Below are 26,317 nucleotides of genomic sequence, written 5' to 3' on the forward strand. Positions count from 1 at the left end.
GAAAACTATTAACACTTCCAAAATAAACATTCAATTTTTCTTTCTTTTTCCAATTTGAAAACCCTAGATCAACAAAGTGATCATCACCTTCTTTATCACCAATGTCTAACTTAAAAAGATAACAATAAAGACAAAAAATTGCATCTTTTACTATATTATATTCTAACTATTGATCAAATTCATTAAACCAAGAAACAACAAATCGCCTTGAAAGTCCATCAAAATCTCTAAAAGGAAACTTATCGCTTTTTAAGTTGACAAAGACCCATTTTCAAATATATTATTCTTATTTGCTCTTGAATATTAGAATTATAATATGAAATTCATAATCATAACCTTGGATTCATAAGAAGATTTTTGTAAATCGATATTCATATTTTTACTTAAATCATCATTATTATCCTTTTGTTCAAACGATAAAATATTGTTGACTTTCTTTTGAAAAATCTTTTCATACTATTTTAAAACAACAACATATTATTACTCAATAAATAAAAAGCAATACAAACAAATTATAAATATAACAAGGAATTGATTTTTCCTAATGAAACAATGAAATAAAACTCAAATTTAATTGAAATTCACACAAGCAAAATCATAAACACCAATTACCATAACTTCAAACAAGTTTTTTTTCGCAAATGCAATGGGATATTTTATAAATAACATCTCTAAAATTCAATCTCAATAAATTATTCTTCCAAATTTTCAATAAAAGAAAAACATAATTGAAGCTATATATCCAGTAATAAATAAATTTAATGATTAGAATGTTTGCTCGGTTGATAAAATATGAAACATCTAAGAAATATCAAATCCAATAACAATCATATAAAACAAAAACAAACATATAAATACGCTAAAAGGAGAATACAACAAATGTTTTAGACAATGATTCAGTATTTCAGAATGAGAATAAGAATCATAAACACAACTTCAAACAAGACTTTCTTTAAACATCTTACAAACAACCAAGAAATAACCCACAATAGACAAGTCTTCATTGAAATAATCACTCTTAAAATAACCTAAACCATCAAATAAGCTTCAGAAATAATCCGAAAACCAAATTCAAATAAAACTTCATTAACCCATTATAATTTAAACTCTAATTTAATTCAATCAAAGAGTTAAAAATAACAAGAGGGGATGTAATTGATACATAAATGAATATATGTATAACAATATAAAATGAAAGTGGAAGAGAGTTGATAATCTCGTGGAAAAAGAAATGAGCATCAGACAAAAGAGAAGCAAAAGCACAAATGATGCTTGTTTAAAAGAGTGAAATGCATTCTATATTATGTAGAATAAAAATGTAATATAATGTCAATATTATAAATAAAAATTGTTTATATAACTAATGGTATAATTGTAAATATATACATATTTATGGACTTTTTTTTTTAATTCAAGAAGGATCAATTGATCCTCTTTGACCCCTTTCCTTTGGCCCCTAGGGAGGAATGAATCAATATATCAGCCCATATCGAATTGCCACAACCACCCCCACCCACAACATACTACACCATATTGCCATAGCCACCCCTACCCATACCATAATATGACAACCATCAACACCCATATCACATTGTCGTTGCCTTTTGCCATCACCACCATTAGCATAATCCTTACACCACCATTGACACCACCTACACACCATTACCGCCACCGTTATCAACCCAATCAATGTTTTCATAAGATTAAATAGATAAAATATGAGAAGTCAAAACAAATGAATCAATGAGAGGCGGTTGTTGTAGGGAGGATTGCATAAGTTACAACCATTGCAAGGGAATTGTGTCATATGATAGATTACAAGATAATTGCAATGCTTATATAACAAAATAAAAAAAAAAAACTATAAAAAATATAAATTTTTATTTTTTCAATAAATTAGATGAAATGCGAAAAGTCATTTCAAATTTTAGAGAGTAAAGGAAGGGTGAAAGAGTCAAACCGGATTGAGAATCAGTGGTGCTACCTTACTTAATTTAATCTAATGATTAAAAAGAATGAAAATGACAAATGATAATGAATAATAAATTCAAATTGTTAGATTGACTTTTTTCTAATTACTTAAATATAATCTAATAAAATAAGGTTTCCTTTTTACAAATTGCAATTAATAAATTTTCAAAAAGAGTAAAGAGGCAAAGAGAGAAGCAAAATTGGTAATGGGAAATGAATCATTTGATTATAAAATGAGATAAGAATTAGTGTTTGAATTTGACTGCAAGATCCACACATAAAACTTGTATGAATTATTTATTATTAAAGTCATAATCATTCTCTGCCTTATCTTATCCAAATCACATCATCCCTCATCAGGGTTCTCTTATAGTATGATATTTGAAAATATTTTAAATTTTCAATATGAACAAAAATGATTCTAAGTCATTTTATTCAATAGGATGTATAATTCTAATCACAAAGTCTTGTGTTTTTAAATGGATTTGAAACAATGTTTAACATCCACATCTATTGGCAAGAGATGATTCGAACAACAAAGAAGAATGTAAAATATTTGAAAGAAAGGGTTTGAATTAGATATTATTTTTATTATATCAAGATTAGACCATTGAATTATCCAGTATAATCATTATAGAATCAATAATTTAGATACGAAATTTTATTAATTTGATACGATTAATTTATCTTAGAAAAATAATCTAAATCGAATAAGATTTCCGTTAAAAAAAAAAAAAACTTTCTATCACAAAGTTTTGATTTCAATGACTTAGAAAGAAGTCCGACTCCAAATAATGGGCCTTGAAAAGGGAAATTGGGCTTTCTGGGTTGCAAGTCCCTTTGTTTCTGAGACATATTCAATAATTTACGGCAGACATAGATTTCTCATTTATTTATTTATTTATTTATTATCTTTTAAGTTTGGACTGATTGTAAATTAAAAATAATACTTAATTATATAATAATATATAATTTATATATTTATTTTATGTAATCAAAATATGTTTTTAATTTTTGAATAACATTTGGAATTGGTAGGTGGAATGTCAAAATAGAAATAGGTGTGATAACTGTCTCAACTGCCCAATTAATCCAAAATTAGCATAGTAGTAATAAATTAATAATAAAATTCAGTCAACATACCATTTCTCAATAGGAAAAATTCTCACCAACTTTAATTTTTAAATACACCAAAAGACTATTACCCACCCAAGGTATACTAAAATGATAAAATTTCACCTTTTTGATGTTTCAGAAAGCTTTTCATCTGCCATCGACTTTCGTTAATGAATTTTATTAAATAAAAGGACAAGAAGATTAGTTTATATATAATTATTCTATTTTATATATTTTTCTCTATTTTCTCCTTTTCCCCCCTTTATCTCTATGTTTTTTTTTTGTCAAAACATTAGGGGGCAAACGACACTTTTTAAAAATATTTCAGATGTTAAAGAAAATTTTTAGGAGGTTTGGAAATTCAAAAGAATTTCAACGGTGTTTTAAATTTTTTAAATTTGCAATATGCCACGCCATAGTTTTAAAAAGACAGCCATACCCATTGTAATTTTTTAAAGTTGGTTATAGTTTTGATATTTTTAATAGTCTTAGTGATCAATTTTAAATTGATAGAGATATATTGATAAGTTGACATTTATATTAAATATTAATGATAGTTCTATAATTTTCATTAAAATGGTAAAATCATCATTTCTGATAAACGTAACAGATTCACTAACAGAATTGGATAACTGGTGAAATTTGATATTTCGAAACTTAAAGAGTGGGAATGTTAATTGGACATTTGGACTTCATATACTACACAAAACAGCTATCTGCCTTGCATTTTCGCTTAAGAGGTATTAATAACGTGGTTTTAGAAATATTAAGATTAAGATTAAGATTAAGATTAATTACCCAATTAGTGGTTAATGAGGTAAATCAATTTGACTAATGAAAAGGGATGTGTTGTGACAGAAATTAATAAGAAACGTTATAGACACTTCAAAACCTAAATTTATGTCTTAGTTGAACCGAGAATAATGCATTCAACACTTTTGTGTCATGTTAAATGTTGATTAGAATAATTAATCAAAGATTAAATTGATTAATCAAGATGATCGAATTAAGAGGAAACCACATGGGTAGCTAAACTGTCATTATCTTTGAATGTAATAATTTTTTGTTTGATGAAATAAGAGGTAAAATATATTATGGCAAACCCAACTAATTGTACTTTGGACCTATTGAAAATTACAATAGAATAATCATTTTATATTAGGGTTAGTTTTAACAAAAATTAAACATGACATCAATAACTACAAAACGTCCAACTTTATATAATTAACAACATGAATATCCTTGTGGGATACTTCACTTCACCTCTGTGTTGGACAATACGTCATCGACTCTTTCGAAATATATAAGACTACTCATAACTATATGTATATATTTTGAGTATACAAAATAAATATATAGATTATGTATTATTATATGATTGATTGATTTTGAATTAATAATAAAATAATATTCAATCACATAATGACACATTATCTCTATACTTATTTTATGTACATATAGTATTTGTTAGGGATGGTAATTTGGACTCGACTTGAGGGCCCCGACCCTCCCTGACCCTAACAGGGAGGGGATTCTTGGATAAAAACGGGGAAAGGGGCAGGGATGGGGACGAAAAAAATCTCCTTAATCGAGGACGGGGATACATGTGTCCCTGCCCCGCCCCACCCCACCCCACCCCACCCCCTAAACCTAATATATTAATATAATAATTTCTAAATTATTAAGTTTTAGAAATTTTTACATTATGATTTATTAAAACTATAACTTTAATTTTACTAATTTTTGAATTATCAATTATTGGCTTTTACTAATTTCTAAATTATTAATCTAATATATTAAAAAAATCTCAGAACCTCATTATCATAAAATACAAATGCACCAAATTAAATTTATTTCAACTTCAAAACTTAGTTAGTCAATCCACCAGGTTTTACACAAAAAAAATAAATTATAAACTTGATAAAATCAATTGAAGTGAATGAAAAGTGTTAAATTTAATGTTATTATAAAATTACTCTAAATCATATATATGAAGAGCTACTAATGAAGAGATTGGTTATTGCATATTGTTAGATTTTATGAAAACTTTATATTTGAACTAAAATAATAAAGAATATTTTGTAGCTCTTGTAGCAAGTGATATTTCGGGAGAATATGATTTATTTTATTTATTGAAATACATAAAAGAATTAAAATTTATATTTATGGGTATGAGGAGGGGATTTTTCCCTGCGGGAACGGGGCGGGGATGGGGAGGGGATTTTTCTCCGCGGGGACGGGGAGGGGATGGAAAGGGGATTTTCCTTCGTGGGGAGGGGACGAGGATTATTTTTTATCCCAGCAACAGGGACGGGGCGGGGACGGGGATTGATATCCCCTCCCCATTGCCATAAATACTATTTGCTCATAACTTAATAACTTAGTGTGTTTTGTTTATGTAATATATTATTACAAAAAAATAAAATTTTATTATAAAATTAGATTACGTGGAAGATTATTGAACATAAAATACTTCTACGTTTATAAAAATTGGTAGATATAAATAATTATTATATTTGGTTAGAGAAAATAAAAGAATACTAAGATGTTACTTTATTTAAATGTTTTTGGATAAAAATATTTTAAAATATCATTCATATTACTTACTATATTTATTAAGAGTCATAGTCTTTTAGTTATATAAAATTAAAAAGTAAGGATAAATGGTAATAAAATTAAAATTATTTTGATAATTTTTTAATACTTAAGGTAAAACTAGTAATTAGATTATCACTTATATTATCTGTTGTATCAGTATTGATGGTAAAATATTACTGAAATATTTTTTATACAAATAATATAATATTGATAATAAAAGATAAATTATTAAAGAAATATTTCATTACTTTCATACAACCATTCCCTAATTATTAGATGAAAATAACGATGGGTTTAAATGAAAAACATGTTTGATGAATATGGCAGAGCATATGAAGGGAGAATCATTATCAACTACCATGTAGCAAAGTGCATTAATAGAAAATAACAAAAAGGGTAAATTTTCAAAAGTAAAAACTAGGGTTTCAAGAAGGTTGGAAAGACAGTCAAAGTGACTTGTCGAAAAAATTTTGAAGATGTTTTTGATGTTAAAATTAGCAGTGGTTGACAAAAGTGGTTGACAAGATAAGAGAGAAATGGATGTTGCTTACATGGGTTAGCTCGGGGAAGAAGAAAGAAAAAGGTATATCATAGTTTTCATATTAAAAATGTCATCTGAAGAAATTAATGGATGTTTACCTGTGCAAGCAACTGAAACGCTCGGCATTTACTGTTTGAAAGCCATTTCAAACCCTTCTATATATATATATATATATATATATATATATATATATATATATATGTAGAGAGAGAGAAAGAGAGCTGAAATGTCTTGTAATATGATTTGTAAAAATATAATTCCGTAAGGCTATTGAGATTACTTGTATAAGAGTGATTGATTTTCTACTGTCAAACTCTTATTGAATAACAATTTTTAATCGGTAAAATTATATTGTTTAATTTTGGAGTGATAACTTAATCAATATATATTAAGTTAATAGATCTTATCAAATGTTTAATAAACTTTAAGATTCATACTAATATTATCTACCCATATTTTTATTGATAATTTAAGTTCATTTGTAAACTGTTATTAAAACATTTAATTATTTGATTTTATTAAATTAAAATCATAATTAATATTATCCCATATCAAGAAATTTTCTAATAATATATGCTTCATGTATACATATATACATATATAATTATATCATCTTGATCTTCTTCTTTTTAACGGTCTATTCTGCGTGAAAGATACATTCATGGTAGCAATGGAAGTTGGTATGTGCATTTCAACACATCATATTTTTGACATTCAATTCTAACAATAACAATACTTCTCCTGCCAATAACCTAAGCTCCATTCAACGAAAATTGACTCCCAATATTGCTGTTTGGTAGCCAGCTATATACTCTGAAACGATTTATTACACTTAATTTATATCTATAAAAGAAGGGAATTTCATAAAAGATTAATGTCTTATATGTTTTCTTGTCTCTAAACTTTTTTATTTATAATTCAGAAACCTTCAGATTTCTTATTAATATGTAGTTCAATTTCTAACCCATCAATCAAAGTTAGATGTTAGTTTTAATATTCAAAGAATATTTTATTACTTTGTATAATATTTAATAAGGTTAACATTAGTTACACCCCACCCTATTAGTTAAACAAATTATATTTTTATCTCAACTATATTATATATATTTTTTCGTTTTCTTATTTAATGGCTACTTGAAAACACTTAAAGGAAGCCAATGGATATAGAAGTAGAGTTGTGAGGAGGACGAAACAAAGTCAGTATAACCCAAAACTCCTTATTCAATCCAAATAATTCAAGAATTTCACGATAGACTACTAAACAGTCCATAAAAAGCTGCAATAAACACAATCTACTATAACGCAATGCAAACATGTGTGACTAAACTTGATCGGGGAGAAATTTCAATGACGACAATGGAATGTTTGGCCGGGCGATTGTAAAGTAGTGGTTGATTGCTGGTGGGAGGTTGTGGGTGCCAATGGTTGGGCAAATGGCAATGACAGGTAGCCGCATGCAATAGTGGATTTTGGGTGACAACTATTTGGGTGGCAGCAATAGGCGATGGCGATGGCAATGGCTAGACGGTGGATGTGATTCATGCTCCAATTCCCTACTCTTCAACTCTTCCACATGTCCACCACCACACATATTCTATTTTTACAAAACGAAACAATAGAAACATTACTCTTCATTCAATCTTTTATTATCTCTTATTATGTAATTAAATAATTTTGAATTAGAGATAAAATAACACTTAATTATATAATGATATATCCTCGTTTATAAAGTTACTTTTATTAATAGAACTGGATGATAGGTGAGTAAATGAATTTTCATACTTAAAAAAATGTAAGAGTAGCGTAGATTCGATAATCCTTGGGTGGGAAATATATAGTCATTGGGAAAAATTAATTGTAATTACATTCACTAAGCTTCTGACACTAAAACTTCCCACAAGAACTTTTGGAAACCTTGGGCATTAATATTATTATGGTGTAACAGGAGGATGACATATTCCTTTCCTCTAAAGAACATTTTGTTTTTTACCTCTTGAAGAAAATTATTAATATTGTATAGACACATTTCAACTACCAAAGAGATTTAACTTGGTAGCTAGTTCTGTTGAGGTCATTTTCCAATTTGAGGTATCACCTCAACTTGGCCATTTCTTCTTCAGAAATTTTTTATTTAAAGTTATCCCCCTTAATTACATCCATTAATTTAGACACTCTATCTTTACTTTTTGAATTTGAATGGGATTAATTTCATGATCTTGACTCCAGGTTTTCTATAATATTAAGAGAGATACTCTTGTGAAAGAAATTTGAATCAATTAGTTTGAGGTTAAATCACTACCATGTAAGACGAACCCTTGATGGATTCGGTGTACTGGTTGTGGATCTAATCACTATATCTTGGGTTTACTAGTCTGACAAACTAGATTAAGTTCCCTGATCACTCAAAAAAAAATTGTTTTTTTCTTAAAATTTTAGTTAACCACTGCATGAACCTATATAAAAAAAAATTGATTAGTTGATATTAATTAAGCAAATATATGAATTTCAAATTACTCATGGATATATAACAAATAAATATATTAGCAATAGATATGTATAAAAAGACTAAAAACAAACTTAAATGAGCAAGAGAAAAATAAAGAACAAATAAATATTCTATTGTTATAAGTTTTATTTTCATAATTTTAATAATTAATTATTTGTATTTTTGTTAAAACTAAATAAAATTATGATTTTAATAAATAAAAAAATATTATTAAAAATTTATATTTCATTATTAAAAAATTTTAATAATAAAAAATACCTTGTTTTTAGTTACCGTTATAACTTTTTTTTTTGTTAATAGTATTAACCATGGAAATAAGAGCATTTTTTTTCTTGATGAAGTCTTTCTTTTTTTTTAAGTGAAATTAAGAAAATATAGATATTTTTATCTTATTTATAATATATGGTTAAATTTCAGTTCACCAATCAACAATTTTTGGTAAATCAATCAAAAGATGTCACGATGGTCAAATAACAGGAATATTTAAATTAACGTTAGGAAATCAGAAACGAATGAAAAGAAAATACAATAATTAGGATGACCAAATAAATTGAAACATCCACCAATTACAACCAGACACCCAAATTTATATTAGACCCACCCAATTTTATTATTATTATTATTATTATTTCAGGTGTTTAATTTCGTGGGGTATAAAATCTTAATCAGTTAAGAAAAGTAAAATTTATATAATCAATTTACCATTAATTATATAAATAAATATATTCAACAAAAATGTTTATTTCAACATTTTGTATTTTGACTTGCCATCTGCATGCAAGTCTGGAAAAAGGGAGACGGTTTAACTATAGTTTTCTTGATGCTGCCCTTGCACGGCATATGAAATTGAATATAATTAACCCTTAAGATTGAATTGATATACCAGTTAAAAGGTCTGCTTTCCATCTCATTATAACTATACCCAGTAATTAATTAAATTAATTAAACTTAATTATCTATAATTATTTGCACTAATTGTGAATAGCTGGGTTGAAGCATCATCCAGCTGAACTGTCATTTCTCATTTATAAATGTCTTTGTTCTGCAACTACCATATAGTTGATGGATATTATTTTTGGCTCTGCATTTATTCATATTACTGTCATTACTTTTAAAAGCATGCACACATAAGTTCCCATTTGTTTCTTGGGGGTCATCAAATTAGAGAAGCTTTTCAGCATCAGACGTTTCTCTTTAACTGGAAAAAAAACTTTGGCTCAAAGCTAATAAACTAAGATCCTTTTCCCTTTTTTGCCATTATGCTGTATTGCTTGGAGTTTAAATCATGCCTTTTCGTTGGAAATGGTAAATTTATATGGTGTTAGAAGAAGAATAATGCATGGCTTACCTTAATATATAGCTAATTAAAGTTAAATATCTCTGCACAAATGACTCTAACTATATAGCTTTATTAGCTTCTCCATATGTCAATTGTGATGATGGTGCATGTGGGTGCTTTAATGCTTCAAAAATTATAACATTATTTTCTTTCTACTTTAGGATGTGATAACTTTGAATTTACCGACTCTTTTTGAGACTAACGTATGGAAAATATGGCTTATATTTTCTATTCTATTATGCATCGGCTATGCAGTCTTTATCCCATAAGAAGCAAATGCACTAAATAGAGCAAAGTTTGATTAATGAAATATTATTTTCTATATTGACCTCTGTTTAATTCTCTTTCATTTTTATTTACTAGCAACATATACTGACACAAAAAAAAAAAAAAAAAGAACATTAACAAAGGGAAAAATACTTTATTCTCGTTGATAATTTTTAATGAGAAAAACTATAACAATAAATGATAATATAATTTTTTTTATAATTAAAACTTTTTAATGAGTAAAAATAAATTTTTAATGATCAGTTTTTCTTTATTAAAATTATAAATTTATTTGATTTTATTGATAATATAAATAATTAGTCGCTAAAATCATAAAAAAAATACTTATAACGATTAAATATTATCTGCTCATTTTTTTTTTCTCGTTAACGTCTTTTTTTTTTTTGTAGTGATATATTTGATGAGCCAAGTCCAAATTAATTTTGCATATAGAAATTATTTATTTGATAATTAATTAATGAGATTAACACAAATATTAATTAATGAAAGCTAGGTACGTTGTTAATTAAAGGAATTAGGAAGGAAGTAAGCTTTGCAATAGGAGAGCTGTCCCTTTAATGGTAATCTTGAGGTACCCAAATCTCTATAGTTTGGAGTTAACGTAATTCCAATATGGCTTGAAAAGGCAAAGCTATATAGAAGAAAAGCTAAAAAGAATATTAAGAATGAACAGTTGGGAGCTAAGAATGTGATAGAGAAGTTGATTCATGGGGCAATTGTATAACAAGAAAGAAAGGTTAGTGGATATACAAATTATATATATGAAATAGGGTTAATGTGTCGTGTAAAACCAACAAAAGTGACTTGCCATCCACAACCCTAAACCAACCCCACTTTCTTATTCTGGTGGTGCTCATTTTCTTCTTCTTCTTCTTCTTCTATATATCTCTTCTTAGGGACTACTTCTCCTTTTGTGTTAATTACTTGATGACAAATAATTCACTGCTGCTCAGCTAGCTGCGCTGGTTGTTTCAATCTCCATGGACGATTCTGGAGCTGCTTCTGGTGATGATGCCACCAAGACTTGCCCTAGAGGCCACTGGAGACCCGCTGAAGATGAAAAACTCCGCCAACTTGTTGAACAATACGGTGCTCAAAACTGGAATTCTATTGCTGAGAAGCTCCAAGGAAGATCAGGTAGATTTCATATATTCATATGCACCATCTCGATCTATTTCTCTTGTTATCAGTAATTTTGTTTTCTTCATAAAAGAAAAAGATAACAAGGATAAAATTTCTCTATTTATTAAGAATTCTAAGTGTTGGATTGGGTTTTTGTTTATTAATTGCAGGGAAGAGTTGTAGATTAAGGTGGTTTAATCAGCTTGACCCCAGAATCAACAGAAGACCATTTACAGAAGAGGAAGAAGAAAGACTTCTAGCTGCTCATCGAATTCATGGAAACAAATGGGCATTAATCGCCAGATTATTTCCAGGAAGAACCGATAATGCTGTGAAGAATCACTGGCATGTTATAATGGCAAGAAAGCAAAGAGAACAATCAAAGCTATGCGGAAAGAGAACTTATTCAGAAAGTCTTAGCAGCTCCAACGATATCAATTTCGATCATTTTAGCAATAATCATATTTCAAGAAAATTAAGACCCCAGGACATGTTTATTAGCTCAAGAAATATCGGGTTTGCAGCCTCACCTGCTGTTTCTCAGCTTTCTTGGACTTTCGCCCCGCCAATGGTTGCAACTTCAAACAGTAATATTTCATCTTCAGCAGTGGAGTTTAAAAAAAAAGAAGGAAGAGATTATTTAACTTCTACTTCTAATTACTATTCAAGTTCTTCAGTTCGTAGTTCTAGTTCTATAATTGGATTCACAAACAACAGGAGAATCGTTAGTCCATTTGGTTCTTTTAGTGTTGGTGATCATCTTGATTATGAAAGCCATGGGAAAAAGAAGGAGCTCATTAAATTTTCAGATAACTCCATGAGAGTGAGTGCAGTTCAGCAAGCTCAAGGAGACGAATCTATTCATCACAAGACTGTTCCTTTCATAGATTTTCTCGGTGTGGGTATCCCTTCTTGATCACAAAAACATCCATCGTTTTATTTAACTAATTTCTCTCATATAAATTAATATTAAAGTAGTTTCATTTAGCTTCAATTTTGTCTTGTTCAACGTCTAGAATATTACTCATTTCGAAGCCTAAGTTTCAGATTTCTTATCAATGCCTTAAATGAATTGCAGAAGAGAAATCATTAACTGTCATGAATGTTTTACCAGTAAATGTGTGTGAAGAGAAGTACTGTCAGAAGTGTGATGACTCTTCTTTGAATTTTGTTCCCATGGCGGTCTTAACTCTCCACCTATGGTTGGTTGCTGGAACAAAATTGAAAACGATCAGTAATTAATATGGGGTCGAATTTATCTTTCATTTTCTCATAGTAATATACACGAATTCCAACATAGTACAGCAGGAAAGTCTTATTCTTGTCTATTGAAGCTCTATACTCATTTGCTTGTGAACAATATTTCTATGTTTAATAGCTTGAAATGAGGTAATTACTTTGAATTATAATCCTAATTATACCGTGCAAGAAATATGGTAGGAATTACGATGTGAGATACATTCTAAAACTGTTAGGGCATTTAAATTATTCTCTGAATATGTTTGAAAATTACTGTGTGACAAGAATTCAACAAAGACTTTATTTGTCTTTGGAACAGTCAATTCTGGATGGCCTTCTATTCAGACATGACGCTTCATGTTGTTAGATTATATTTGTATCGTATTAGTTTGAGTCTAACCCAGTATTTTAATTTTCTTGTTAACCCGATATAACCTAAATTGATCCAAAATTGTGTATTATTTTCACTTTCATAGGTGATTTCAACATTTTAATTAATTCATCAAATTATCTCAAGTTAATATTAATAAAACACACTATGTAATATTTTATCTTATTTATAAAAGGTCTAAAAATTACATACAAAGACTTTTAAAACATGATAATAATCTTATTAATCAAATCATATTCACACTATTGAATAATAAAATAAAATGTTTAAATAAAAATAAAGAATAATAAAAATAATTACAATTATATAAAAATACAACTTTATACAATGGGTAAAGATTTTAATAACTGTTGATATTATTCTACAACATTTCTATAGTTTATTTCTAATAAATTCTATAAAGTAACAAATCTCTAAACATTCCACTCAGTTTGGGTTATTTTCGAGTTAACCCTAACACTTTTTAACTTAGTTTTAAATAATATTGGATTGACTCAAAATAAATATTTTATAAAAAAAAAACTCAATCCCCGTATAACTTTTTTCTTATCATATTATATCAGATTAACAGATCGTATTAAAAATTGTCAGCTCTAATTACATTGATGTACATTCAAGTTCTTGAAATCGAGCACATGAACATGGAAACCAAATGAAATAAGAAAAAAAAGGTTAAATAATTCAACTTTTTGGTCGATGATGTGAGCGGTATCATTTTAATATATCGTCCCTGATATAATAACATAAAATACTAGAAACTGACTCTCAATTTCTTCAATAATTTGTGAAGTTTTTGTTATTCTATATTGTAAATATTATTATGAGTATCATCTGAGGAGGAACATGGATTGTGTAAGAAATGTATTTTCTCACCTGATATTCATTGAATGATAGCCACCACGTTTGAAATTTCAAGTTTGAGTGAGAGTTAACTTGTGAATAATTAAGTAACTTGCATGACCTGCGATTAGTTAAAATGTTTTCAAATTAAAAATACAATGAGTTTTTGACATTTGGTAAAACAGACCTGGCTACCAACCTAACCTTTCTTGTCGCCCCTGAGATTTTGTTGCTTGTACCCTTCATCAAACCCATGTGTCGTGCTATATATATATATTGCCATGCGGAAAAGCTTCGGCTAGACCAAACTTGTCAAGGCATCTAATAAATTGATACAGCAATGTTACATGTATATATTTTGATCATACAAAATAAGTATACAGACAATGTGTTATTATATGATTGAGTATTTTTTTATTTTTAATTTAAAATCATCTAATCACATTATGATATATTAATTATACACCTATTTTGTGTATTCAAAATAGATCATTTAATTTTACTGAAATTAATAATATATAAGAGTAGCGACAAATAACTTGGCATGTGGATTGATATTTGTAGACTAGAGGTGATGATCGACTGTTCAATTATTTTCCATCCTAGTCTCATTTCTATATTGAAAAAGGATAACTTTCTATTAAATTGAACTAATAAGTTATCTGTTAGTTAAAATATCTCTAGTTATAAGTAAAAATAAAAATATAACAAAGTCAAGATTACTTTGATAATTTTTTAATACTTAAGGTGAAATAGGTAATTAGATTACTCTTTATATTACCTACCACATTATCATAAGTAATAAAAAATCACTGAAATATTTTATTATTTATGAACTAATAAAATATTATAAATAATAAAAAATAGATTAACAGAAAAATTTTTTATCCTTTCAACTAAACCCTCCTATAGATTAATATTAAAATTCCCTATCAAACGTTACTACAAGTGTGTTTGGTTTACGTTTTTTTTTTAAATGAAAGAAACTAAAAAGATTTATTATTTAAGATATTACTAGATATAAATTATTATTATATTTGATAAAATCTGAAAAAATAAATAACTATAAATAATTATTATATTTGGTTAAATATAATAAAAAATATTAAAATATTATCTTACTTAAGTATCTTTAGATATAATTACTTTAAAATATTTTTATATTATTTATTAAATTAATTCAAAATAAGATTATTTTTGCCATAAAAATTAATAAATAAATATATAATTGTAACATAATTAAAATTAATTTAATAATATTTTAATATCTAATATGAATGTAATAATTAGATTATTTTTTATATTATCTACTATATTATTAAATTTTTTATTATCTAACTAATAAAACAAATTAATGACAATAATAAAAAATACATTACATAGTAATGTTTTAATGCATAAACCAAAAGCCTTACTCATTTTTTTCTTGATTTAATATAAAATTATTTATAATAAAATTATGTCTATTAATAATATATAAAATTTTATATATAAATAATTATTTATTATAATTAAATATTATTTTATTTTTAATTTAAAATTAATTAAGATAGACTATTGATTATAAAAAAAATGGTTTAAATTATTCAAATATTTAAACCCTCTTTCTTATCCAAAACGGCACGATCTTGGTAAACATAAAAGTACTTTCACAGCACACAGGTGCCTTCGTGGCGCGTAATCTCCCAACGACTTCTAGTTTAAAGTCACAAAACCCCTGAAAGGACTCTCCGCTATTCTCCGTTTCTCCCTTGCTCGCTAGCTCATCGCAATGGCGATGATGATGATGCTACTCAAACCTCCTTCACTTCTTTACAACTTATGCACCGTCCTCCAATTTCCGGTCAAACTCCTGTCACGGAAGTAACACCAAGTCAGCTTATCCGACGGTTAGAATGCAAACGCGCATACACAGTCTGATCGAGGATGAAGAGATTGCATTGATGCCAGGTTGTTACGACGCGCTCTCCGCTGCTATTGTGGAGACATCGGGATTCCACGCCGGTTTTATTTCCGGCTACGCTTTCTTCGTCTCTCCCCTCGGCAAACCTGAATTTTTCTTGCTAACGTGCGCATCTTTTTTCTATTTTACTGTATTTCAAAACTGAAAATTAAAATCGTGTATTTTGGTGTCTAGGCCTCCGGAAATTGCAGCGACGGCTAGCTGTGTGTGTGTGCTACTGCTCCGATGATCCCCGATTGTTGCTGATGCTGGTAAATTTTTGTAAATTCTGCAAAAAATTATCGTTTTTGTTACTGTTACATTTTTTTTTTACATGGTCTATTCTTAGTATCAGAAATTAGGATTATTTAATTTGAAGGTAGTCGATTTGATTGTGAGCTGTGGAAGCATTGATGCCTAAATTGTGTTATGGAAGGAACTTGGCTTAATGAGTTTTGGAAGGGCAAAAATCTAGCTACATTTGATTATTAAAACGTATATTAATGTGCTGAAAATTGCACATTGCTAATGATGAGAATATATAAATAGACATGTAAAGCTCAAACAATGCTAGAAGGACTGAGAATCTTATTCCTTTGATATAATAAATGTGCATCAGTATAAAAAATTGGATTGTTGCATGATAAGCTAGGAGTCTACCTTAACCTGTGTCATTAGGGGAACCTTTTATATTTGTTGATTAGCCCATGGATTTTTGTGGTTGATAAATATGGAAGTGTCTTTTTCACGTTCGGTTCAAGCATTAGCTGATTAGTGTAAGAGGTTTTGATGGATGGAACTATAAGCTGATACGTGAATGAGTACAGTTATAACTATTGCCTGTGCTGGGATGCACTTTCAAGACTTCACTGGTTGTATTATTTTTTGCTTCAGATAATGGTGGTGGCAATGCTCTTTAATGTTCAGAGTTCCATCAAGGACTTGATTGCAGCTGGTGCTGCTGACTGCTTTCTTGAGGTACTGCTCTGCTATTTGGCATCAGTCCTGGCTGTCCAAATTAACCCTTATAATTGAAGATGACCTTGCTTCATAGCTATGTTTCTACTAATGAATGCCTTGTGCAGTCTTACCCTTGTGGGAGGAATAATTTTGTTCTCAGTGTAATAGCCCAACTCTGTCTAAGAAAAATTCCATCATAAATGAAATGCGGATCATGAAATTAGTGATATTGCTACAGACATTCATTTAGAAGGGCAGTAGCATAGTTTTGCCAACTTGACAGCTATTAAAAGCTCGCCCTGAAATTATGATGAAATTTTGGATGGTTCTGGCTAATTTCCAGTGAGATATCAGCTTAGTTAGATAGTGTTTCGAAAGATGCAAGCCATGGAGTTTAGGGTGCTAGACTTCCACTCCCTCAAAAAATTGACCAGATACTTGGTATAAAGAGTTATGGATATTATGGTAGAATTTGATCCTCATACTTTCCAAAACAATAGTAACTTACTCTAGTGATTGCTTATTGTCTGTCGCTAATATGCTAGTGATGGAGTTTAGGGTTTACACTTAGCTCCTAGATGGGAAGAGCTAAGCTCAAGGAACTGCCATGTGTATGAAACAGCAGAATGCAAGGAGTTTGACAGCTCAAATTAGACTCCTCTTAATTGTCACCTGTGTGGAAGACTAAATCAAAGAATCAACTGTGTACTCAGATCTAAGTGATCTAACACCTGACTGCTCTGATGGGGTGACAATAGCAGCCAAAGGTGACTAGATTCTATGAACCATAAAGTTGGACAATATTAGAAATTTGGAACCTAGTTCCACTATTGCTCTGCATTTCACCAACTTCTCTTCCCAATATCGTACTAGCACTGCTAAGCAACTCCAAATAGGACCATTTTCTCTCTCTATCCATCATCATGTAAATAGCTGCCAAAATGGAATCTGATGTGCCAGTTTACAGTACCCATATTAAGTACCTCATTGGGATACCCATCATGCAAACTGTTTAAATAGGGGTTAGAGATAACCAGTTCAAATTAATGAAATTTCTATTGATTTTGCTAAAGCAAATCTTGGATAAGATATTAGTAATGAAGTCAATTCTGAATGCATGCCTAGTTGTGTGATGTGCCAAGAATCAAAGTTTGTGTGTGTGGTTAATTACGGTAATGTTTGTAAGGATTTAGGGATAGTTATAGGGTTTGGATCTATGATCAAACAAAAACCAAGAAGAAGAAGAACTAGTAACCATTGTTTGATAAGTTTTTCGCCACAAACAAGAAGAAGGTAGGTCGATTCATCACACTCTATTTAAAAAAAAAAAAAAAAAAAGAAGAAGAGTGATAGGATCATGGGTGCACAAGAATAAAGATCAGGCTCAAACTGCAGAATCAAGGCTATGTAGTGAGGTGGAAAAGTTGTTATTGAAGCATAATCAGGGGCCACATGGGAAGTTGATGAAAAGGGGTGAAATGGGGACTATGTAGCAGTATAAAAAGGAGTCTACAATAGAGAAGAGGGGATGATATTTTTCTGGAAAATTCTTGGCAGCTCTGCATGAATTAGGGAGAGGATCTAGCCTCTTGAAAGTTAGGAATTTCAGGGAGAGATTCAACCTCTTGGATAGCCTGATTAATGAGTGTTTTGTTATTCCATTTCAATGTAGCCATACTTTTGTTGATTTTTACTGTTCCATTGTAATGGAAAATTGATCTAGAGATTGTAGTTGGAAATGGATTAATGAAGGCTATTGAGTTTACTTGTTAATCTGTGTATTTGTGTTGTGGAAACTGATTATTATCATAATAACATTTGTGTTGCTGGTTGTGGTTGAGAAAAAAAGATACTGCAGGGTGGGTTTTCTGAACTAGTAATTCTCCTAATTAAAATAGAAACCTAACTCTACTAATAGAAAACTCAAATTTGACTAAGATTAAAACTCTAGGGAGTTATCCTTTAAGAAAACAACTCTTAATAGAACTAGGATTCTAAAGTATAAACTTTTAATTAAAATTAACTTTCCTAAACATTAAATAGGTCTAAATACATTATGACTCTTTAAAAACTTAAAAAATTCCATAACAACTAGGAAACTAGACTCCAAATGAATTCTCTTGCTCTCTTCACAAGAATTTCCACTTAATCAAGTCTCCTCATCATGTTTTATCAAGCAAACACATCACCAAGCATGTGTCATATCATCTTTGGCTGCCACGCCATATGACATATTATCATTGGTTGCTACATCATTCCTATTACCTTTAGCTTGTGTCTTCAACGTTGCAATGCTTTCCTCCCTATCACCCTCATGTCATTTTCCTGCAATATTATGACATTCTTAGGCCTTTTTTTGTTTCTTTTCTTGAAAATTTATCAACTGGTTTATCCAGTAAAGTAAATTTATCAACTAATTTTGTTTTACTTTCTTTCTAATAGCAGGCATGGCCAAAGAAGTGTTGTAAGTTTAATCCTTTTCATATTAGATTAAGCTGGGAACAAATAATGATTTCTTTGTAATCTCTGTTTAGCATATTACTTACTGTGCTTGTTTTTTCCTGCTTGGCTTGCACAACTAGGACACATGCGTGGCAAACAGGTACTTATTTAACTCCTTGAATGTGATTTCAACCGATCTTACCAAAATACTTTAGTTTCTTAGTTGAAACCTCCAAAGCCTGTTGGAGTAGTTAAAATAGCCATTCTCCTAGATTTTCTGGATTGTTAGATATGGTTCATTCTTGTCAATTAAGGGGTCTGAAAATACATGACTTCTTCACTACTGTGCTCACGCATCCTACATCAGGTTATACCTACAGAGGAGCATGCTGCAAAGTAGCATCTGCTAGGCGTGCTATTGGTGACTGACCCTTTTCTTGTGGCTAGGACTAATGCACGAGCTACATTTTTTACTTAAATTCAGTTGGTTATTATTATATTTGATAAAATTAAGTAAATATATATAATTATTGTATTTGATTAGAAGTAATAAAAAAATATTAATATATTTTTTTATTTAAATTCTCTTAAAAATAATTATTCTAAAATTTTTTTATGTTATTTATTATATTAATTAAAAATTATATTATTTTTGTCTTAAAAAATTAATAAATTGAGATATAATTATAATAAAATTAAAATTATCTTATTAACGTTTTGATACCTAAGATGATTATATTTTATATTATATATTACATCATCATTAGTAATAGAAGAGTATCGAAATATTTTATTATTAGTGATAAAAATAATAAAAGATAAATTATCAAAATAATTTTTAAATCTTTCAACCAAATACTCCCTAATATAAATATAAATAATAAAAAATAAATTACTAAAATAATTTTTAAACCTTTCAACCAAATGCTCCCCTAGTGTAGTGTATCGTTTGGTCCTTCATGTTAAAAATAAAAAGAAAATAAAATTCAATGTCATCGGAAAATTTTTACAAAGACAGGGAAGCTTAGAAATTATGTTGTGATTATGTTATTCCTGACAATAAAAAATATAGATCTAGATCTAAATAACAGAAAAGGAACAGGGGACCCGTTTGCAGTTGCAGTTTGTCGGGATGAAATTGAACTTGTTTGTCTTGGTCTGGCTACAGGATAAAAACAATGATTTTAAAATTGGATTGGTTCGATTGATTCAATTTGATGAACTTGAAACCGATTTTAAATTCAATTTGGTTAATATAAAAAAGTGGGTTTTTTATTGATGTAATCAAATTTGATCAAAATCAGATTTAATTGGATGAATTGGTTAAAATTAGATTTGATCAAAATTTTGAAATTTTAATTAGTTTTTATTAGATTGGATGAATTTTTAAAGGTTCATAAAAAAAAATAAATTCCAAAATAAAATAAAATAAAATAAAGAAAAAAATCTCATGTTTATTAAAATATCTTTTATAAATGATAATTTACAGAATTATAATTTTTTTTAATATCATGAGGTTGAAATTTTTTTTATTTTAATTGTTTCATTAAAATTAAATGAATAATTATTCTTTTAAAAGGATGTGTTATAACCTTTACAAGTATAAGTATTTTGATTGATTTTATTTTTTATAAATTTTTAAATAAAATTTATTTATTATAATTAAATAATAAATTTAATTAATTAATTTTTAAATCAAATTGATCGAATTATAAATCAGTAAGAAAATTTATTCACGGGACGGTTCTTCCATTATTGGCCTAAAAACTATGAGACAATACAATCAAATGAAATTCACGGGTGGGCTAACTATGGCGTGCGTGAGCGTGAGCTATGATTACTTACTGTGCACCACTTTTTAGATAATGCTATCAGTACACTTTAGATAAGCATAGCTCCAACTTTCCCTGGATTATCCACATACCCATTACGATATTACGCAATCACATTCCACTTTCATCTGCACAGAACTCGGCTCTTTTAAAGCGCACTATCATTTTTATCCCTGTCTAGTCAATTTAAGATCACCTCATCGTGTATTTGTGGGTTGTTGGCCTAAAATGAATCAATTAAATATCCATTAAAGTCACCGTCTTGTCCTTGGGTTGGGTTTGTCCATGTTTCAATTTTTATCAGCTTAAGTTGCTTCTTTCCCCACTATAAAAGCACATATGGGTTTGCAGATCTTTACCAAGTAGAGCTGTCCTGAAAGTTCTCTTAGTTAAAAAACCAAGCTCAGCTAAGAAAATGTCTCAGGGAAGAGACAGTGCAAATCTTGCCATGTTTTATGCAGCAGTGGTGCTATGCCTGCTGCTGGTTTCTGTTGAAGACGTTCATGCCGCTACCTACACTGTGGGAGGCGCCGGTGGTTGGAGTTTTAACGTGGTTAACTGGCCCAAAGGAAAGAGCTTTAAAGCTGGAGATATTCTTGGTAAGTTTAGTCAGTGATAATTAATTAAGAAAAAATTTTATGATATTTACGAGCATGATTTGAATGTTTTTACAGTGTTCAACTACAATCCAACAAGCCACAATGTGGTGGCTGTCAACAGAGGAAGTTACACCAGCTGCACCGCTCCGGCGGGTGCCAAAGTGTTTCAATCAGGCAAGGATCGGATCAAGTTGGTGAAGGGACAAAACTTCTTCTTATGCAGCTTCTCTGGACACTGTCAATCTGGGATGAAGATTGCTGTTAATGCCGCATAATCCGATGATGGGCTTACACATATCTCTAGTTTACTTGCTTTTAATTAGAGTGTTTTTGTTATGTTTTGACTCCAAAATATGTAGTTTTGAGTGTTACTCTGTTTCATCTTCTTCATATCATCTTTGTGGTGGATTTGGGTTATGAAATGCAACCGTATCTTCTTGTTTAGATCTTTAGGTGCCTTTGGTCCACTGTATGATTATTTATCTTTATTATTAAGGCCGAAGGACTAGGACTATTTCCCCACCCCCTCCCCCGCCCCAAACGCCCAAATCACACCCACACAATTTGAAAAAATAGAAGTCTTAGTTATGAACTAACTTTTACTAAAAGTGATAAGAGTGAAATCGTTATTTCATTAATAATATTAAAAAATATAAAATTTATTATGTTTTTCCTCTACAGTTTTAAAAACTAACAAATTTATTATTGTCTAAAGTTTTCTAACTTTTAAAAGTAATATTTTTCTTCTTAAAATTTAGGATTTATTTTTCAAAGACTCTCTGATCACCATCTTTGACCACCGGAGACAGTGTTTCAACCCACCATCTCATCGATCACTCTTCATCTCTTCGAAACTTCTAGATGACTCACTAAAAACGCATCTTCGTCAATTTGTTTGAAATCGATGAAGATTTCATCAATTCAAGCGAATCAATGCGTCTTCATCGATTAGTCTAAAATTGACGAAGATCTAGTGGTAGATGAGATAATAGGTTGAAGTGTTGTCGTCTGTTGAAAAATAATCTTTAGGTTTTGGAGAGAAAAATGTTATTTATGAAAGTTAGAAAACTTTAGGTAAGGGTGAAATTGTTAATTTTTAAAAACTATAGGGGAAAAACATAATTAATTTTATATATTTTTTAATATTATTAATAAAATAACGATTTTACTTTTACCTCTTTTAACATAAATTAGCATATAGTTGGGACTTCTAGTTTTTTAAATTTTGTCGGTGTGAGTTTAAAACACACACTAAATCTTTAGGGAAGGGAGGGGAATAGCCATTTGGCCTTATTTTTGATATTATTTTGTTTGTTTTGACAATAATAAAAAATTATTATCAATAGTGATATTATAATAAAAATAAAAAATAATCTTGATTTTGTTATTATTAAATTTATATTAACTTTTTATAACAACAATATCATATTTTCAGTTAATATATCAATTAAATATAATAATTATTTATAATCAATAATATTTGAAATAATTTATTTTTTTAATAATAAAAATTACCCATCAATTAATTTGTTCATTTTTTTAAAATGTATGATCCCACTCATAATCTCAAAATCAACTATAAAAAAAAAAAACGTGTTAAAAGATTTAGAATAACATATATATATATATATATAAATAATAAATATAAATTTATATACAAATAATAATATATTATCGTATAATTAAATATTATTTAATAATATAATAATATATTATTATTTACCCACATATTTACACCCATTGTTTTGGGCACATAATTTTGTTGAAAGATTTAAGTCTTTATCCCACTGCGGCCTGGTCCATTTGTTTCTCTTTCTGGGTAATATTTTTAATCAGGGATTTAGTCCAAGGGACTTAATTTTCTACAAAGTAAAAAGAAAAATCAATCTCTACGAGTTTTGAATTAATGTAAATATTTCAACAATTTTGTATAAAAATAGCAATTATAAATTTATTTATAAATAATAATATATTATTACATTGTTAAATAATTTTTATTTAAAAAAATATTTAATTATATATTATTTGTATATAAATTTATATTTATTAGTTTTATATATAATATTATTTATATTATGGTTTTAAAAATAAAATTAGATTGATTGGTCTGATCGATTAAATTGCCAATCACTAACTAAACCAAATTTTGATTCTTTTAAAAACTAAGTTTGACTGGTTTAATATAAAAAAAATTAATTTTTTTTCAAAAATTTATTATAAAAACATAAACCCAAAACCAGATTTATTATATTTAAATATATATATGTGAATTGTACATAATTTTTTTTAAATATTATTATTAAATAATTAATCAATCTAACTATTAATTAATCGGTCTAATTATTGATTAAATTAAATCATCATTTTTATCAAATTATTATTCAATCCAGTTTTACAAACATCATCTCATATATAAAAAAATTGGGTTAGGGTATAAATCATTATCATCATCATATGTGGTAGAACATTTTGGAGCGTATGGATCGGTTCGATTCCAACGAAGACTTAGAAATATAGGAAAAATTGCCCCATGAAGTCTTTATTTTGAATATCGACGTGAACGACCCGACGAAAAATGACTTAGTCTTTGACGTACATCTTGATCAAGCACAACATGTCATTTTCTTAATCTTCCCCATAATTTTATTTAATTTCGATCAAATTATTCATTGGCTTCCTTCTTCTATAGCTTATCTGATCATTTTCATCCATCTTCTTCGCAAAAGAATTTTGCAGAGAGAAGAGTTGAATCTGATTTCAAGCATGGATGTTGAGCAAGAAGAGATGCAATTTCTGGGGCTCTTTGGCATCTGTAAAGAAGCCTATAAGCTGATCTTCAGATGGAGAAAAATCTTCAGCCAAATTACGCTTTCCTTAATCCTTCCTCTGTCTTTCATCTTCTTAGCCCACATGGAGATCTCCAATCTCCTCAAAAGAAAAATCATCCACAGCGAGATTCAGCTAGACGAAACTCGAGCGGGGACTTCGAGATACAACAAGCTTTCTCAGGTGATTTCCTCTGAGAGATCGTATTGGTGGCTTTTCCGAGTTGCATACTTTACTTTCTTTCTCATCTTGTCGCTCCTGTCGACGGCGGCCGTCGTTTATACCATCGCCTGTATTTACACCGGCAAAGAAGTGAGTTTCAAGAAGGTTTTGAGCGTCGTCCCCAAGGTTTGGAAGCGACTTATGGTCACTTTTATCTGCAGTTACGTTGCTTTCTTCGCATACAACTTTTTAGCAGGTTTAGTTTTCATTCTTTGGTGGGTTTTAATCGGCGATACAAGCTTCGGCATGCCAATTTTCTGGGTTATTTTCATCTTGTACTTGGTGGGTTCTTGTTATTTGATCATAATTTGGCATTTGGCCAGCGTTGTGTCTGTTTTAGAAGAGTCCTGCGGATTTGCTGCCGTGGTGAAGAGCCAAGCTTTGATTAAAGGAAAAATGGTGGTGACTTCGGTGATCTTCTTCGTGCTGATTGTTTCTTCTTGCATCATTCAATTAGTTTTTCAGCTTCTGGTTGTCCACGGATGGAGAGTGGCCATGGTGAGCAGGATTTCATATGGGATCCTTTGTTTTTTGTTACTTTTCAAGCTGATTTTGTTCGGACTTGTCATTCAAACGGTGATTTACTTCGTCTGCAAATCGTATCACCATGAGAATATTGACAAATCGGCTCTATCGAATCACCTGGAAGTTTATCTGGGAGAATATGTTCCTTTGAAATCCAAGGATGTCCAGCTTGAACAATTTGAAGTATAAGTCAAGAATCATATTATTGCCTGTAATAATATTTGTCTTATCATCACAACGTGGGGGGAACTATCCACTATGCCTGTAAGTTTTGTCAGTGACAATTAATTAAGGAAAGATTTTATGATATTTACGAGAATGATTTGAATGTTTTTTACACTGTTTCAACCACGATCCAACAAACCACAATGTGGTGGCTGTCAACAGAGGAAGTTACAGCAGCTGCTCCGCTCCGGCGGGTGCCAAAGTGTTTAAACCAGGCAAGGATCGGATCAAGTTGGTGAAGGGACAAAACTTCTTCTTATGCAGCTTCTCTGGACACTGTCAATCTGGGATGAAGAATGCTGTTAATGCCGCATAATCTGATGATGGGCTTTTATATATCTCTAGTTTACTTGCTTTTAATAATGTTTTGTTTATGTTGTGACTGCAAAATATGTGGCTTTCATCATCTTCATATTATCTTTGTGCTGGATTTGGGTTATGTAATGCAACCATATCTTCTTGTTTAGATCTTTAGGTGCCTCTGGTCGTCTCTATGGGTATCTATCTTTATTATTAACATTATTTTATTTATTTTGATAATAAAAAAAAATTATTATCAATATAATATTATAATAAATATGAAAAATAACCTTGATATTATTTATATATTAATTTTTTATGACAATGATATTTTTATTTTTAATTAATATATCAATCAAATATAATAATTATTTATAATTAATAAAAATTACCAGTTAATTAATTTTAACGATAAGACTTAAACTTGATTTAGAATTTTAGAGGCTGAAAGATGAAATCTGAGGAAAGGAATTGTAAGATTTAAAAACAAACA

At 29.2% G+C, this 26,317-nt stretch overlaps 3 protein-coding genes across 4 annotated transcripts; all 3 read left to right on the forward strand.

The window, feature by feature from the left end:
• Positions 1–11,170: 11,170 nt before the first annotated feature.
• Positions 11,171–12,475, forward strand: LOC123203648 (transcription factor MYB117-like). Its single transcript, XM_044620090.1, has 2 exons — positions 11,171–11,496; positions 11,652–12,475. Exons 1-2 carry the CDS (start codon positions 11,340–11,342, stop codon positions 12,395–12,397), a joined length of 903 nt encoding a protein of 300 aa, XP_044476025.1. The 5' UTR covers positions 11,171–11,339; the 3' UTR covers positions 12,398–12,475.
• Positions 12,476–21,218: 8,743 nt separating this feature from the next.
• LOC123202724 (basic blue protein-like) lies at positions 21,219–25,990 on the forward strand. 2 transcript variants are annotated; one of them, XM_044618795.1, is made up of 3 exons: positions 21,219–21,726; positions 21,802–21,810; positions 25,650–25,990. In XM_044618795.1, the coding sequence occupies exons 1-3, from the start codon at positions 21,543–21,545 to the stop codon at positions 25,838–25,840; spliced, it is 384 nt and encodes a 127-aa protein (XP_044474730.1). In that variant the 5' UTR covers positions 21,219–21,542; the 3' UTR covers positions 25,841–25,990. The 2 variants fall into 2 exon arrangements, with proteins under 2 accessions (XP_044474730.1, XP_044474729.1); XM_044618794.1 differs by lacking the exon at positions 25,650–25,990 and having other exon boundaries at positions 21,290–21,726; positions 21,802–22,170.
• LOC123202723 lies at positions 24,397–25,608 on the forward strand. Its single transcript, XM_044618793.1, has one exon. The coding sequence runs from the start codon at positions 24,490–24,492 to the stop codon at positions 25,486–25,488; it is 999 nt and encodes a 332-aa protein (XP_044474728.1). The 5' UTR covers positions 24,397–24,489; the 3' UTR covers positions 25,489–25,608.
• Positions 25,991–26,317: the final 327 nt, after the last annotated feature.

The sequence above is a fragment of the Mangifera indica genome, chromosome 19 (genome assembly GCF_011075055.1).
Source record: "Mangifera indica cultivar Alphonso chromosome 19, CATAS_Mindica_2.1, whole genome shotgun sequence".
Classification (NCBI taxonomy): Eukaryota; Viridiplantae; Streptophyta; class Magnoliopsida; order Sapindales; family Anacardiaceae; genus Mangifera; species Mangifera indica.